Source organism: Chanos chanos, chromosome 1 (genome assembly GCF_902362185.1).
Source record: "Chanos chanos chromosome 1, fChaCha1.1, whole genome shotgun sequence".
In the NCBI taxonomy this organism is placed as follows: Eukaryota; Metazoa; Chordata; class Actinopteri; order Gonorynchiformes; family Chanidae; genus Chanos; species Chanos chanos.
In genome coordinates, this window is record NC_044495.1 from 12,864,669 (window position 1) to 12,882,254 (window position 17,586).

Below are 17,586 nucleotides of genomic sequence, written 5' to 3' on the forward strand. Positions count from 1 at the left end.
TCTAGTCAAACAGACTATTCTGAAACCAAACCCATTTAGATTTAATATGAGCTCAAATCTACGAATGAACTTAAAACATTAAAAGCTGCAATTTGTGTGATACATGCACTCTCCAGTCTACGCGCAGCCGAGCAGTATACACCCTGAGGAAAGCAGCTTTATGTAGAGAAGAACCTCTGAAACCTTTGTCACTTTTGTTACCAATTTAGCAGAGACAACCGCCACTGAGTTTGAGCGATTAGCAGCAGAAGCAGCTCCTGTTCAGGGGTGGCTCATGCCCGTACACCAGCCCATGTAGCAATCTAATAAATGTGGTAAGATTCCCTGACCAACATTACGTTACACTTTAATTCAAAGCAGTTACTTTTTTGACATCATGACAAACGACACAGGTTCATTAAGACGCCACGCATTCAGCAGCGTGTCAAAATTTTAATACAATGTGAATAATTCATTATGGCATGAATATTTCAACAGCTCTTCAGCAGGATAGGCCCCTTCATATTTAGAGGAAGCAGGGTGGGTTACATTGAGGTTATAGGCACACGGTGGAAATGCCACCGTGGTGTGCATGTGCGCATGTAGAGCACTGACATGTTCACATGCATGTATTAAACATATAGAGGCAGAATCCCTAAGAAATCTGAGGGAATGTCTAGTTGGCATTTCAGGGAGAGGATGGTGAATCATAATCCACCACTCTGTGGGTGGAGTGTGAAAATAGCCAGTTATGTTCCTAAGCGGTTTTTTTTTTTTTTTTACAAACTCCTCACCGTACTGATTGGCTCTCACTGCATGTTCTGTTTCTTTCTTTTTTTTTTTTTTTTTCCCTTTTCACAGCAGAGTCTCTGTACTGTAGAATACTGCTTTTTCTCAAAAATGTTACTTAAATGTTATTCATTTTGTCCTCTGATGTATTCTTATACATTTATGCCAGAGGGCATACACAGAGTGAACTAAATACTGCTCCCACATATCTTGCGTTTTGTAACGTATCTCTTCTTGTTTTTTGGTTTTTTTTGGGGGGGGGGGGGTTTCTCTCTAGGTTTCTCCATCATTATCAAATGGAGGGTATGGGTGAGGGGAAAATGGAGTGGATTTGGAATTATTATTGCACATGCAGGTATTACAGTATCACTCATGAGCTGTCAGCTATGCTGTGAGCCGTACTCATTATGCAAATATATAACAGATGTAGACTAAAACAGAGAGATTCCTCTGGCTTCCTGCATTTACTAAATGACATCCTATCTGGAGTCGGTACCTTCTAAGGTACTGCACACGCTGCCCAGAGCAGTAGATGGTATAGTCACCACTCTTCACCAAAAGAAGAACGTTCACAAAAAGGAGCCAAAACTGTTATTATCAATCTTGGATAAGAGCTGTCAGTATATTTTTAGGGCCTGTGAGTGCCTAAAAAAAAAGAAGATAGACAAAGACACATAATGACATGCCCTCCAAAGACAGACAGGAACTGACCGGTTTGTCCATCCATTTACCTACCCATCCCCCACCGCCCCACACTTACACCACAAGCATTGATCCTGTCCCCTATTATTTTATTGTGAAAACTGACTATACATGAATATAATTATGATAACAGGGTGGGAATGGAAATGGCATCCAAAGCGGATGAGTCAATTGTGAGCAAACGGCATGAAGGTTGTCCTGTGTGCTATTTCCGCTCTCCTGTCGAATGCTGGCGTTTCTGTTGTCACCTCGTCCTTGCTAAGACTCTTCTCCACGTTGGATGCCCTTTTCTTCCCACCTCATTAGCTCCAATGCCTATGGCTTTGGTCACAGACGCGCACACACACGCACACACAACCACACACACTCACAAACACACACACACACGCACACACACACACACACACACACACACACACACAGACACACACACAACCACACACACTCACAAACACACACGCACACACACACACACACACACACACACACAGACTGCATTTTCTTGAGAGTTTCTATGGCAACAATCCATCAAGGCTCCACAGCCGTTGGAGGCAGGGACTCACCAAACGTTTTCCCTGTGTACTATCAAAGTGCAGGCAACACACCACTCCTGCTCAAACCTTGATCATAGGGGCTTTGTACTCAATGGCTAGGTCTTTCTTTACATCACCAAAGCAAACTGACTGCCCTGAAACCTCACCTCCACCCCTCCTGACGGCATGACACACCACACCAGAATACAATTAAAAATCTCACCAGTTAAATCATTTTACGCTAGTCAGCTAATATTACCACGTAAGAAATACTAGCTGGACAAATATGTCAAATACGACAACAGGACAAGCGATGCTATTTTTTAAATCATTAATATATTTTGGAAACAAACAATAAATGAGATTCAGTCAAAAAAAAAAAGGGCACAGAGGACATCTTAAACAGGGAAAAAAAATAGCGGTAAGGTGTGTGGAGGACCAGGCCTTAAAAACCTCTGTTCAGCTCTGTCCTCCCGAACAGATGCATTGGCTCTCCACTGCTCCAGAACCGTGTTAACAGATGGGGCGGCCGGATTTCACGGCAGTGATGTCGAGCAGCTAATCCTCCTAGAGGCGCTTTTTGGTTTCAGAAGAAGTGGGCTTTCGAATCAAGGAAGCTTGTCATCTTATACATCGCTCTGGCAGAGGTGCAAACAGACATTCAGTACATCTCTCACATGGAAAGAAAGCCGTGGTTGTGGAAAGCCTGGAGCGACACCGCAGCATACTGAAGTTAAACTCGTGAATTCAAAAAGATGTAAACAGTATGTTAATAAGCAAGCGAGGAGGGAGTGTACTTTTCTCGCACTCAAGCCACTGCAAACAGTCTGCAGAAAACCATATGCTCATTACTGATAGCACCATTAGCAAAGCACCAGTAGCTTTACAACAGATGGGTATGCATAAACAACCCACTGCTTAATCCCAAGATGATTTTTTTTTGTTTTGTTTTAAACAGCTTTCATTTGACTCATATACGTTTGTCGCTCAAAACGTCTCGTTATCTGATCTCAAATTTCCTTTTTTTCATTTAAAATCATTATTTAGGCCACCAATGGTGTTTCTCTTCAAAGCTCTGTTGAAGTTATTAACTTCATACTGGGTGACTCCGCTGAATGACTGATTGTTGAGAGCAGCAGAGATGGAAGCAACAGAATCAGCAGAAAAGCAGAACTTGGAGAGAAAAAAAAATCTGATTACTTTTGTTCTTTAATGCTTTCAATTCCTGCTGAATTAACTGGCGGTTCGCTAACTAACTGTATCTCAGCTCTCAAAAAATAGGCCCTTTTATCTCTAACATCTAATCTATTGAGGAGCTGCATTGTGTCTTTTACTTTTGGTCTGCTCCACTGTTCATGTTTTGCTTTGTTTTTTTTTTTTGGATTGACTAATAGTGTTATTGTCTGATTAAATGCTTCCGAATGTTGCAAAAAGGTCATTTTCATTCCTTACCAATAATAATAAAAATCTCAAAGGTATGATAGGATCTCTAACTCGGAACTTTAAATTAACAACTTTAACAGCAGTGGCTGACAGTCACAAAATTACGGCGGCTTTGGGACCAATAATCAAAACAGATGCTTTCAAAGTGCTATGCATTCCAAGACTAGGCGTGATACTTGTCTGATGAACCAGGGCTGAGTGAATCTGCTTTTTAATTGTCTCCATTTGCAGAGATCTAAAACTCTGCAGTGACACATCATTGATTGTTCTTATCTCAACCAGTCTTTTTTTCTTCTCCAAATTCACTTGGACACACATCATAGTTAAATCCATAGGCATCTGGTGCTTATGAGCAACAGAGCGTTTGGTCAGCAAACGAACAAAACAACTTTATTAGGTGAGAATCAGAGCCATCTCACTAAAGTTAATCTTTTTTTAGTATTAGAACAACTCTGTTCCACAGTATGAGCACAATTTGTCTCTTTGCTGTAACTTTCTAAAAGACGTCAGATGTTCAGTATGTTACAATATGAAACTTTTCTCTCTTCCCAGATTTTGAAAAATAACTGTGACCACCCTGTCTAATAATAGATGCACTCCTTGTTGTGAATTGCAGGTGTCTGGACACGGATGTTAGGCACAGCGGTTTATTTGTGGAGCTCTGACATGAGCAGATTGAGTTTCTTCACATCACTTTTAACCACGGTCTCTCTACCGTCTAACAGAACACAGAAGTCTCCCCAGTAAGCCGTCCGTGTCCAATCAAAACAAAAAGGAAAAAAGGACAAAAACAGCAGTAGTAAAACATGGCAAGTTCCTCCTGCCGTGCTTACAGATAGGTCAGTGAAACTGAGTCATTAATGGAATTTCCTGGAAACGTACTGAAATGTCAGTTCAAAGACAACTGATGAAGTTGAGCATAGTCAAAGTCATACATTCGAAGTTTGCTCCCACTCTCTAAATTATTTAAAAATGTCATGGATTTAAAAGAAGAATCTACACTTTGTGCTTTTGAAAATGGTGCCAACATAACTAACCTGGATGCCAGCCTTCAATTTTCCCTCGCTCACTAAAGTAAGATGAACGGAGAATGGGGCAGGGAAAATGAGTGACCTGGATAACACACAGACTTCTGTATTTTCAGTGGTTCTGTTCCAGAGATATCCTGGGTACAGATGCCCTGCCTGTGGCGATGTCCACTCCAGACTGCACAGTCCATTACCTCCATAGAGAGATGGCTATCATCACCCATAACAGCTATTAACCTATATCTGGCATGGTAAGTAGGCCATGCAATAGGTCTAATACACAGGTCTCCTGTATAACCCCAAGGTACTGGAGAATTTAGTACAAGTTGACATTCACTAAGTGCTCGAAAATAGGCTCAGACGATACGACTGCCATGTCATTTAAAACAAACAAAACATTATCAGAATGACAGAGAGTCCTAAGGGTTCTATGTACAAAGGGGGACCTACCTTTGGTGTTTTGGTGCACTTGCCAGTTCTTGCATCTTTGATATGAGTGATGTCCAACAGGTCAGTATCCTGTGTGAAGAAAGGAGTGTTAGAGTCCATACCCAGTGGGGTGGTACACTGACACAGAATCAAACAGACTTTTTTTTTTTTAATCACAGGTTTTTCACTGGAGGAGAAATTCACAAATTGAAGTTCACCCCAATTACAACCTTTGCCTAGGCATTTGTCATTACCTCAGAATACGTCATTAATGTTCATGGTGGCAGTGTGTTCTAAATAACATTTTCAAACAAATTTTGACCATCAAAGGTATACAGAAATCAAATACATATTCTGATAGACCCCTGTCTGTTACTTGTGAGCGCGTGATTCTCTGCATCATCTGGAATGGTATTGATACTGTCCAAATGCATCATAAGAGGAGATGGAACAAGGCAGTGCATTCAACTGTTGGTTTTAAGATAGGATGTGAGTTATACAGTATTTCCCCATGGTCAGTCATGCATTGATGTACTTACTGACAAATCAAAATGCACACAACAAAATACAGAGGTAAAGTATGGTCTAGAACAGGTGTGTCAAATCCAGTTGTGGAGAGCCAAGGCCCTGTTCCTTTCCTTATCAATCAACTACCTGTGGGCTGAGACTGGCTGAAGAGTGTACACATCTGTTTCCCAGGTAAAAAAAATCAGCATGTAATTAAGAGGACAAAACAAAAAGCAGCAGGACCTTCGCCCTCCAGAGCTGGATTTGACACCCTTGGTGTAATGAAAGAACATCCCGGAAAAATCATGCTAACAGTTTAATTACATGTAGGCGCCCGAGTCAATATGTCAATAAGGATGAACTCTCTTAACAGGACCTGTGCGATGGAACTTTCTGTGTGACCTGGGAAAGTAAGACATGGAGTCACACTGAGCATGCTCCATGCACTCTGTATGGTGCTTAAAAATTTGAACTGTGGTTTAATTGTATGCTAAGTACTTAGAGTGATTTCAAGTGCTGACAGTAGCTGTCATCTACACAGGATTATAATATTTAAATGTTTCATGTCATTTCCATAAACTATTCACATTACTGCAATGTACGTTTTGATCCACCATAAATGTGAGCATCCATCTCTACCTCAGAATATCCTGATTAAGTAGAACCATATTAGAACAACGAAAGAACAGGAAATTTCATTAAATATGAATTTCTTCTCTTCTTTGAAAATACTCAGAACTCCCTCTGACTGAATGTATTAGAGTGAAAGACATTCAGTGAATGACATAAAACCCTTCTGACAAAAAGGCCTCAAGGTTCATTCATGTGTGCAATACAAAAAAAAAAATCAATTTGACAGAAAAATCTAGGAGAAGAAAAAATGTTAGAAGAAAAGCTGATTCACTCAACGGCCACATCCAGTTCAAAGACATGCTGACAACTTCCAAAAAAAGAGAGGAAAATATGCAAGCAATGAGCACAGCAAAATTTCCCGCTGAACTGGACACAGTGATAGTCATGCTCTCTGACAACTGCAGCAGAGGTGTAAAATCAACAGCTCTGATGACACATTGCCATCTTAATGGTGTGACCCTGACATAATGAAGGGAAAAGTGACAATGGTATTCTGATGTCTGTAGTCCTTTAGGTAAAATTAGACTAGGTTATGAATTGAACATGCTAGTTTCAAACCATTATTTGTTGTTTGCGCAGTGTCTGCAGCTTGGCGTCTGCATGAGGGGAATGCAGAGTACACCAGGGGACATAAGAAAAAGGCTTAAGGTTGTTTAAACCTTAATGTTTCCGACAATCTCTTGACTTGTTCTGTCAGTATAACACTTGATGCTATAAAACCATTTTAAATAAAACATAAGGCAAAGATATCAGGTATTTGGATTCATCTACCTCTGACCATATTTAAGCAACACAAATCTATTGACAAATTTTCTTTTTTTTTTTTAAATTTTCTTGTTTGTGATGGGAGAAACATGACCTATATATCTGACATACTTAAGCAAAATCTGGAAATGGGGTAGTAGGAGGGAGAGACTCCAGCCTCAAATGTATGACATAAATATTTATTTCTCTTAAAGGAGTATTTCACTCTTACTAAATTACCCTAAATTCTGTTAATGCAGAGTTTTACTCTGTTTGATCCAACAAACAGATCAGAAGGAATAATTCATTAAAAAAACTATGGTATATGATTTTATAATTACATTGAGTATGGTTGACAGGTACAGAAACATCATTTTAATGTTATAATCACTGTAATATGGCATTATCAGACAAATGACAAACACATTAATCCACATGATTCATCACATAATCTGTAATGATGATCCTGTGTCCTATGGGGGCCTTAAAGTAAGAACAAGCTTCAGTAACATTAGCAACATAATCTGTAAGCAACACAGTGACCAACAGAACAAAGCAAACAAGTTACATAAAATGTATATTATATATGTAAAAACTAGTATTAGAGCTCATCTAATATTAGAAATTCTTGTCACAACTAAATATAACAACTAAAAAAAAATGGTACTTTTGTCTTCTGTCTCAAAAATGTGACCATGTGGTGCATCCTGTTTTCAGTCTCTCTCTCTCTCTCTCTCTCTCTCTCTCTCTCTCTCTCTCTCACACACACACACAGACACGCGCACACACACACACACACACACACACAGCCCTCTTCTTAGCTCAGTCACCTTGCTTAACAGGACAACGATTAAAATTCAGACACTGCTGTTGGAAGTGCTTCACCAGCTCCATGGCAACCGGGGAGGGGGGGGGGTGGCGTCAGTGAAGGGGAGTTGGGTTAAAGCAATTTCAAGGCAGCCATCAGACACACTTGAAATCAACGCTTGAGGAAGGCACAGTCACTGACAACTGATCTCACTGAACTCAATGTATAGACTCCTCAAGCTCCCCCTGCTTGCAGAAAATGCATTGAGACTGCGTGACCAAAGAGGGTTTAAACAGTGTTCACAGCACTCGACCGTAAACGTAAGGGCAAAATGTAGAACTGTCTTATTGTGCAATATGAAAACATAAGGAAGTACACATGTAGATCTACCTTAATGAGGTAGACACTACACAAGATCAGTATTTTCAGCTCCATTCACTGGTGACATACTGGCCTGCCATGTTCCAAAAATAGAAACGCACGTATTGATCTGAAGACCCTCAGTTTGCATAATGGCACTGATGCTTTCTGTTCGTGTTTTCCTCCACATATAATGTCACTACAAATATTCTGCTTATGGCTTTTTCACAAATTAGGAAGCTTCAGTTTGTGGGTGACTGAATTGAACTTTTTGGAGCATTTTATGAGAAAACAGAGCCTTTTGAGCCTTTGGGACATATTAAAAGATATTGCAGTCTGAAACTACAGATGCTGGGAACCGTTTATATCTAATTAGTGTGTACAGAGAATTCCCCCAGGGGCACATCAGGCTGTCCTTCAATCAGCTGTAATTTGCCTTTTGCCTTAATGACATGCGAGGACCCAAAAAAAGGAAGAAATTACTAAGGAGATATTAAACTCCAAATGAATAAATAAATAAACAAATAAATAAATAAATAAATAAGTAACAATCATGAGAGATACGTTTTAATCTCAACAAGCCTCCAATCAAAAGCTTGTAGACACAATATGTTGCTATCAGTCTGCATGAGTCATAATTGATTTCTCTTTCATAACATTCACTCTAGAGAGCGAGAAGAGAGGGAATGTGAGTAACATGCCCTCAGCTTCCTGCTCTACCTCATATGACCTCACTTCCTGTTGAGTGTGTTCTTTATGCAGCATGCTCAGTCACAGTTGCTATGCCAATGGGGGGGGGGGGGGGGCAAAACAAAAAACAACAACCAACAAAAAATGAAAAAACATTCAAGGTCAACCTGCAACCACTACTAGCATAGACAGCTTTGTGTCTGACATAGAAAAACACAAATGCTGCCAGTTTAAACCACAGTGGCCGCTGTACCATCAGTTATATAGACAAGGTGCTTTATCCTTTGGCTGGTGAAAACTCTCTCATCGTTACTATGAAGTAAAATACAGATTAAATTGTTCCTCTTTGTTACCTCTTTGGCATTATCTGTTAGCAGGAAGTGTTTAAGTTTGTACATGTGTAACTGTGTTATAGATAAGGTCAAATTCAACTGACAATAGTTTTGTTTTGCATTTTTGTGTGTGAGAACATTTTTGAGTAAAATGACAAAAATGGATGAAAAAATGCTACTATAGCTCTGGAAAAAAATGTAGATGGACAGATTTAGATAAGTTCTGGTATGCACATACTGAAATCCACTGGGATCTGGAAATGGAAGCTTAAATTAATCTAATTTTCACAGCAGGGAAACTCGCTTGGGTAGAGTTGTTTTGTGTGCGACAAGAATTCCAGTTTTTAAAAAATGGTGTGGGAATCTATACCAAATTTAATCTCATGTTGGACATAGAGACTGTCACCTCTTCAATAACCTTCCATTAACCTTTTCTTTAAAAAAGGATTTTTTTATAGTAGATTACAAGTCATATCAGCACTGGCAGCCTAATAATCTGTTCATAATCCAACTAATAGCTTGATCAGGATTAAAAATAACCCTCAATATTAACAAATAAATCAGAATAGAGCAATCCAGCTGAGCTCGATCTGAATGAAATTTCTATTTGAACAAAAAAGGTGGTGTACATTTCTGTTAATCCATTACATATGATGATGTAAACCACTAACAGGCATATTAACAATTGAATCTGACTACTTTCACAATTGGCCACTTAACATACTTTCTGAGCATGTTCTTTTGCATCATGCAGGACACTGAGCAAAAATGGCGGTCACAAAGAACTGGTCTTTAGCGCGACAAATTTTCTGTTTTAATTTTTTCCTCAAAAAAGTTCAAAGGACTTGAAAATAGTTGAATGGTTGGATGGGACAAATGTTGGTGGTTGGGGTACAAATTCTTGTTATCTTCTAATATTCAACTGCACATCAAGTATATTTTGCTGTGTCCCGTGTATTTTAAGAAATATTATAAACCCATGAAATATAACTGTGAATACAGAAAATATAATAACCTCACACCACTTCTCATCAACACTGGCCTTTTGTTTTTATTGTAACATGGAGCTTTTTTTGGATTATACATATTGTATATGTACAGTTTAAATAGATTACCATCTTTCGGGTACATAGAAACAAGTCACTCAGAAACTTCTATCAAAAACAAATTCATTCTGATTGATGAAAATCTCTGCATGTACTCATAGCCACTACGAGTCGAAGTCACTATGAGTTTTCCTGTCTTTGATTGATGATCAAAGGTGACAAATTTGACTGACATTTTGAAATGGACAAATTTGACAAAGAAGTCAAAAGCCATAATAATTCAGTTCACTGGACTAGACATGGTGTGTCCCCCATTAATCAACCTACTTGCAGTATCCACAACTGTCAACACCCTTCTGTCCCACAAGTGGAGCAGGAACCTGATCAAACACTGACAATCATCCGTAGCATGTTGGCAGGAATGGCATGTCAGTTTCAATACACTGTGCAAAAGGCAGGCACTGAGACTTGGCTCAAAGCCTGTGTTGGTTACATGCACAATTCCATGGCTGGATGAGCACACCTGGACATGGAGCAAGCACGCGAGAAAGCAGAGGGGGAGACTGAGTGTGTGCGTGTGTTTGTGTGTGAGAGAGAGAAAGAGAGAGAAAGAGAGAGAAAGAGAGAGCGAGAGAGAGAGAGAGAGAGAGAGAGAGAAAGAGATGACACACTGCAGAGCTGACCCTGTCACAGTAATCTGTGCAAGAGCACAGCGGCTAAATATCAGCATGGGGAAAGTAGCACTTGCACTCTGCCAGGGCAGCAACCTACCTTCATCATTCATAATTACAACCAAACTCAGTTCATTTACACTAGGCCATGGTAGGCCAGACTCAAACTTCAGACAGAGAAACTGAATAAACTAAGGTCACATTAGGATGACTCATGTGATATGGGTCAGGAGAGACATTGTCAAGCTGAGTGAGGATGAGTTTACAGTTCATTTCTAATGCGTTTCCATTCAAATGGAACATAGCGATAAAATGGGCTGAAATTCCTCCTATATGGAGTAGTCAGTACTGAGTACTGAGAGTCACATACACTGAATTAATAAACATTTTATAGTGAATAAGTAGATATGTTCAGTGGTAAAGTCTGGTTAGCTGCTAAGCTGTTGCCAGCTGCTCTATGTAAGCCTGTTTCTTTATGACAGTGAATCTGATATTGCTTCCCATGAAATATGATTTATCTCAATAGAGCCTTCTCTTTTACAGAGAGAATGCCCTGTCATATGAAATCAGATTTACTGCACATATAAATCCATTTGTAAATTCTGAAAGCAAAATATACTCAGAGAATATGGAGACTGAATCACAGGGTAATTTCTTTCTGATTTTTAAGAGATACGTTAAAAATGTAAGATTAATTTAACAGAGTCTCAAATGTACAAACACAAACAAAACAAACAAAACACTGTTACATCTGTTTTAGGTAAGATGTCTGATTCCACTTCATTTAAATGGAGGATGTTCATTTAAATGAGTGGCATTAAACTTAAGTTCCCTGGAAACTAGTAGCATCCTCTGATATAGCCTTAAAGAAGGGCATTTAAATCACTGCTGTAAAGTTATATTTATGATGAGGTTGAACTAAAATGGTTCATAGTACATTATGCAGTATGCACGACTGAAACACAAATGTACTTCCTCTTGTTAATCTAAAACATGTGGGCTTCCTTCATTTGTGAAATACAATGACTTTCATTTCTGGTTCAAGGAACCCTAACAAAGAAAAGTGATGCACTATCCAGTCAGAGCCTCCGTGTTTTACAAGAAATACAAAACCTCTTCTTGGACACAATTCTATTTCACAAAGCAATCTTAGAAATCCTTGGAGAACAAGTAACTGCAACATAGAAAAGGCAATCTCTGTACTACTCTGCCACTCCTGCACTGTAAGCTGTTGGATGAAAGTGGAGCATCCCTCTTAGCCACAGTACCAGACCCTCTGGGCAGTTGGTCCATCTGGACAACAGACGCGTTTTCAACACAAATGTCCCTCAGGCTTAAATTCAGCTTAAACTGTGGAAGTCACACCACAATACAACTCTGATTAGATTATCATGTCCTTCCTATGAATGCAGTACCTACAGCAAGGTTTGTCTGAACCTTGATTTCTGAAAAGAAAAAAAATCACTCAACAGATGATGTAAAACAGTTGCATTCCCTCATAGTATCAGGGAGCAGTTATCAAAATGGCAATGAGACTCTCATTCTGAGGTAATGGCTTTGTCCTTTTTGGACCTCATAGCAATAATTCAAGTGTGATTGCAACAAATATCTGAAATTATTGTAATGTGTAGGTCTATACATTCAAATACACTATAACAGGTCTAGTCAGTTGGCAGCATGCTAGCCAAGTCTGGCCCAAGAATGACCGACAGTGGCCCAGAGGCTATCGCAGTCAAACCCAAATAGTACAACAATTAGTTCAGTTCGAGTAATTTGATTGGACAAGTGGTGCTCCATGAGTGCGGATATATACAGTATAACAGCACTAGGACACACTACCATACATATCACTCCTCTTTACAGCATCACAAACATCGTGCTTTCCACACAAATTAACCACCTGCCCATCCGCAGGGCACGATTTGTAGTTAAGGTATGAAAATACATATTTGTGAATACTGAAAGAAAAAACTAATGATGAAAAACAAAAAAAAAAATTCTGGCCTGGTTCTGAAATCTGGCCCATCTGAATTTGTAATTGAATAGCCCTGTGCTACAGTATCATCGTGTATCTGTTTGTAGAATATTAGCTAAATGGTAGCGCCACCAGAACATGTCCCCTTTAAAACAACAACTGTTTCTTTCCGAGGAGTCTTACATAAGCTTCAGGGCAGATGTAGGTCCATCAAATAAAATGCAAGAAATAACTCTTCTGACAGAGACCACTATAGTGAATTCTGCTATATTAGGAGGACACTGCAGGTTTTAGTGACACAAGTAAATTCTTAACAAGGAATCTGTTCAAATATTGGCGTGTTCAAAATTCCAAAAGACTTAACACTACCTAATAGAATGCAAAGAGAAAACAGGTAAGATCATATCATAGTGTCCGTCAGATCTTTTTCTCAGTTGAGCACAAAGGATTATTCCCTCGATATGTCTTTTTATTTTCGTTTTCCCACTCTTTCTCCCCAGTTTGATATGACTAATTACCAGTAATCTAGTCTAATCATGAGACTCCTTCTTGCATGGCAGTCACATTATGTAAGGTGAATAAGGCTAACACAGACTTCATCAGACACACTTGAAATCAGCCACCGTATTTTCTGACAATGTAAGTTGTTTCATATCATCAAACGCAGTTTGCATGGAGGAGAGTGCTATTTGCTTAACTGCATCCACAGCAACGTAAGTGCTTGAGTGTGGGTGATTACCACTTAGAGGCAAGTGACCCTGGTCAAATCATCCACCCAAGGAACAAATCCAGTTGGACTCCCTTGGACTCCCAGCCATGGTCAGCACATGTGACACAGCTGGGATCCTTGAAACGCTTTTACGCACATCCTACCTTATTCTGATCCGTCCAGTAGAGAAAATATCCTTGTGGATCCACTCGTAAGGTTACTGGTGTCACTGTTGATGAATCCTTGAAACAACAAACAGAAAGTGCTCTTGTTAGCCAAAGAAAAACAAATAAATGACCTCACTGAGCTATTATTGCGGTGTACCAAAATCAAAATCTTCTAAATCCCAAATGTAAGTAACAAACAGCCCTCCTCTAACTCAGACATGCTCATTTTTGTACCATGTGACAGCTGTTCTAAATGTTGCAATTTGTACCTTTTTAAGAGACATAATTTGGAGTCAGTTCAAACACAAGTAAATGAGAAATGCAGCCTTTACTGTAGTTCATTTCTTTTTATGAAAGGTTTAATCTTGCATACAGTAGAAAACCACACATGGGATAGCAGCAATCCTCTTTCAAATTTGCTCTTTTCAGTTTTGTTCGGCCTCTTGGGTTGAATGAAAATTTGGAATTTGACTCAGACATTGCATAAGTGTTCTACATAAGCATGATTCATGTTGCTATTTAATAATTTCCCCCAGTGACAATCACAGAAATTTAACAGCACGGATTGAGCACACACCCTCTCTCTGCGTGGATCTGAGATCCGCAATCTTATTTTAACCTTAACAAGGACCTGCCCACTTAAGCAGGACATTTTAATGGTGTGGCAACAGAGCAAACGTCTTATCTGGAGATAGAAAGGGACGATTTTCCCCTCAAGCAGATCCAGAGTCTTCTGTCAGCCAGTGCACGACGTACCCTTTTGAAAGGGATCTGTAATTGATTGTGTTATTTTAGATCTTGCACTGCTCTGCCCACATACACACAGCATATTTAAGTTGGGTGGGGGAAAACATCTCAGCTAATGTCAGGGAAAGAAGGAAGAAGAAGAAAAAGAAGAAGGAGGAGGAGGAGGAGGAGGAGGAAGAAGAAGAAGAAGAAGAAGAAGAAGAAGAAGAAGAAGAAGAAGATTTTAAAGCGTGGATGTCACCATAGCAACAAGCGAATAATTTTCATGTTTATTTCTGGGCCTAAGAATTTAATTGTAAACATTTTAAGGCGCTCCACCCCCCCACCCCCACCCCTCCACTCAGTAAACATCATTTCTGTGTGAAACTGAAACTGAATTTCTCTGAACAGCTAAGGGTATCTGCAAACTATCTACTGCTTTCAGACAGGATCACAGAAAAGTTGCCCTGGAAATTGAAAGACATGCACCACCATTCCATAAGACTTCATTGGTAAAATCATTGTGTGGAGAATGTGACGGTCATTTTGAATGAAACTCATAAGCAGCAGATACATTTCAATAGATGAAAGATCAGTCCAAGCTTTTTATCTTAATATGCTCAATGGAAAATTATCATCGACACAATTAACAAAATTAACATGCTTGCTACATGATTTCTGTATTTCTGTTTGGATTGAAATGCAGTGCTTGAAGTAGTTGACTCTGAAAATATTTAATACACCTTATTATGTCTATGTTTGGTAAAGAATGAATTGGTTTGTACTTGTGGAAAAAAACAGATGTCTCACATAAGTATCGTAAGCCAAGACCACTTTGACAGGGCTGCCTGAATGCAAGCTTCTATTATATAAAATGCTATCTTAAATCAGGAGAAAACACACTAATAGCAAAAAAGCACAGAATCCACAGTGGTTTAAAAAAAAGAAAGAGAAAGAAAGAAAAAAACCCCTCAAAGATGAGGAATAAACAAAACCAGATATTTTATGTATATTATAACTATTTTTTTCTTTACAAATAAAAGGGTGGCCTGTATCAAAACAGCATTGCCTCGTGGAAATGACAATTCGGACTATTTATCGTTGTCATTTTCATAGAACTAGTGTGTATTTCAGCTCCTAGTCTTGTTCAACAACTGAAAAACCAACAGGTGATAGTGGCTTACAAGAAACGCAGAGCTGTAGTTCACCAAGGAAACTCTAGCGACAGTACATTATCCTAGACTTTACGAAAGCGAATATACATACATAAGGAGAGATAGAGAAAAAAACTGTACAATAACTGTTCAGAACTACTACATACCAGTCGTTATAGATGCTGTCCCCGACAGCTCCCTATAGCTAAGCAAAGCTTATTGTTATTCAGAGGATTCCTCTATGTCATGGGTCAACAGTTTCTCTCACAGACATTATTCTGGTGGAAAGACAAGCTTGCAATAATGGACCGTAAAAGTAAGCGGCAAAGACGTTCTGTCTTAATGTGCGTTTTGAAGCGGTCGCATCATGTTACTATGGAGGCAATGCTTTGAGTCTTGCGAAAGAGGTTTAAGATGAATGAATCAACAAAACGTGTGAACACTCAGATGTCAATAAAACAAGTCTTAAACGATCCGTGTTGCGATGCACCACAGATAACCTGTAGTTTGAATCAATTTATGGGTCGTGCTGCGACAATCCTTCATAAAGCGACGGCATCCTGTTTCCACATAAATAGTGGTAATTTGATAGGCACCTGCTACTATAACGGTCCACCACGTTTTACGTGAAGAACTAAACAATGGTGAAATATTGTTTACCACACATTCCTCAGTTTATCTAAGCTATCACTCTGCAAAATGACAAAGACCCGCAGTGACTGACAGATACATCGGTGAGGGATACTATACTTACCTCATCCCATTTCATAAATCTGCTGCCTTTCTTCAGACTCTCCGGAACGGAAACCGGCTTGAGCTGCAGCGCATGAACCCCGGGCTGTGCTCCTGCCATTTACACATTTACCTTCAAGTAGTCCAAAAAACTCCACGATGCTTTTTATCCACTCCTACTGCCCAAACGGTGGAGGTCTGAGTGGGAGGCAAATGATTTTGTTCTAGGGGGGTAATCTATCTGCATGCATATATTCATTAGCTCGTGTAAAATGGATTTAACATGCTGCCTAATTTGAGATTTTACTCAGGGTCGGCAGTGGTCCCTCAAATTCCGTGAGAGAAAACGGAGATGCATGCGGGGGGGTTAAGAGCAGCAAGGAAAATACGATAGTGTGGCTGGAAAGCAAGGAAGGCTGCTGCCAGTGCGAGTGGCCTCCGCACATTGACTCATTTGCAGCACTCAACGCATGAACGACTTGCTCGCTGGGATTCAGCGCCTCCTAGTGCGTTTGCAAAATCCGCCGCAAGGGAGCCCCAGTGCCTTTAACTGGGAGTAAATTAATAAGTAAACCTTATTCATTTCCCTATATCACCACTGTAATATCTGATATAAGACATGTATGTCAAAGAAAAAACCTTTCTTTCACATGACAGCTGTCCATTTTGACAATACATTGCATCAAATTATATTTTTCCCCGATTCTGACAGTTACCTCGCATCACTGATGTAATTACGCCAGCAATGACTAATGAAAGTTAATGAAATCACAGTATCCATTTTTCAGCTTCAGTGTACTTATATCTTACACGACGGCAATTTGAACCTCAGCCAAATAATCATTGCCAAAAGCTGCTCCTAAAGAATTGCTAATACGTTTTAAAAATGTTTTCTTATCCACAAGACCAAGAGATTAATACATTTGAAAACTGTGACAGAAACGTTTTAAATAAACTAGGCTACCGTGTAAGTGCACAAATATGGATATATGAATAAAATTATAGAAACACTGGTACAAATGCAGACAGACTGAAGTCTGAAAAGCAAAAAAGAAAATTGATGATAGTCTTTACCATCGTATCTTTATCTGTATTTTTCCATCATTATTTATATCTTTTTATATGGATGTAAAACCAGTGGTTATACAGAGCCTGGACTCTCTGAGTAGTAACACTGTAGACATACACTGGAGTGTAGATACACAATGGAGGAAGATGTATTACTGGCATTACATTTTTACCACTGCCAAGCCACAGCATTTCAAAACATTTTCTAAGCTCTCCTAAACCTGAATCCCAAATGGTACCTACCTCTGTCAGAACTGCCAGTGTCAATTCTTCATCTTTTGTGTAGTGAAAGGATTTCACTGTGGCAACCTGCACACTTCATTAAAGAACTCACCCAAGGCAAAGACTGCTTTCCTTTACA

General features: G+C 39.3%; 1 protein-coding gene across 1 annotated transcript in view; it reads right to left on the reverse strand.

The window, feature by feature from the left end:
• The window catches only part of plcb1 (phospholipase C beta 1), a 36,929-nt gene extending 20,651 nt beyond the window's left edge, over window positions 1-16,278 (reverse strand). Inside the window, exons 1-3 of the mRNA XM_030766912.1 lie at window positions 16,180-16,278; window positions 13,543-13,620; window positions 4,925-4,993 (exon numbers count right to left, since the gene is read on the reverse strand). Of these exons, the coding sequence (XP_030622772.1) occupies window positions 4,925-4,993; window positions 13,543-13,620; window positions 16,180-16,278 (246 nt within the window). The remainder of the gene's footprint in view (window positions 1-4,924; window positions 4,994-13,542; window positions 13,621-16,179) is intronic.
• Between the last annotated feature and the right edge of the window lie 1,308 nt (window positions 16,279-17,586).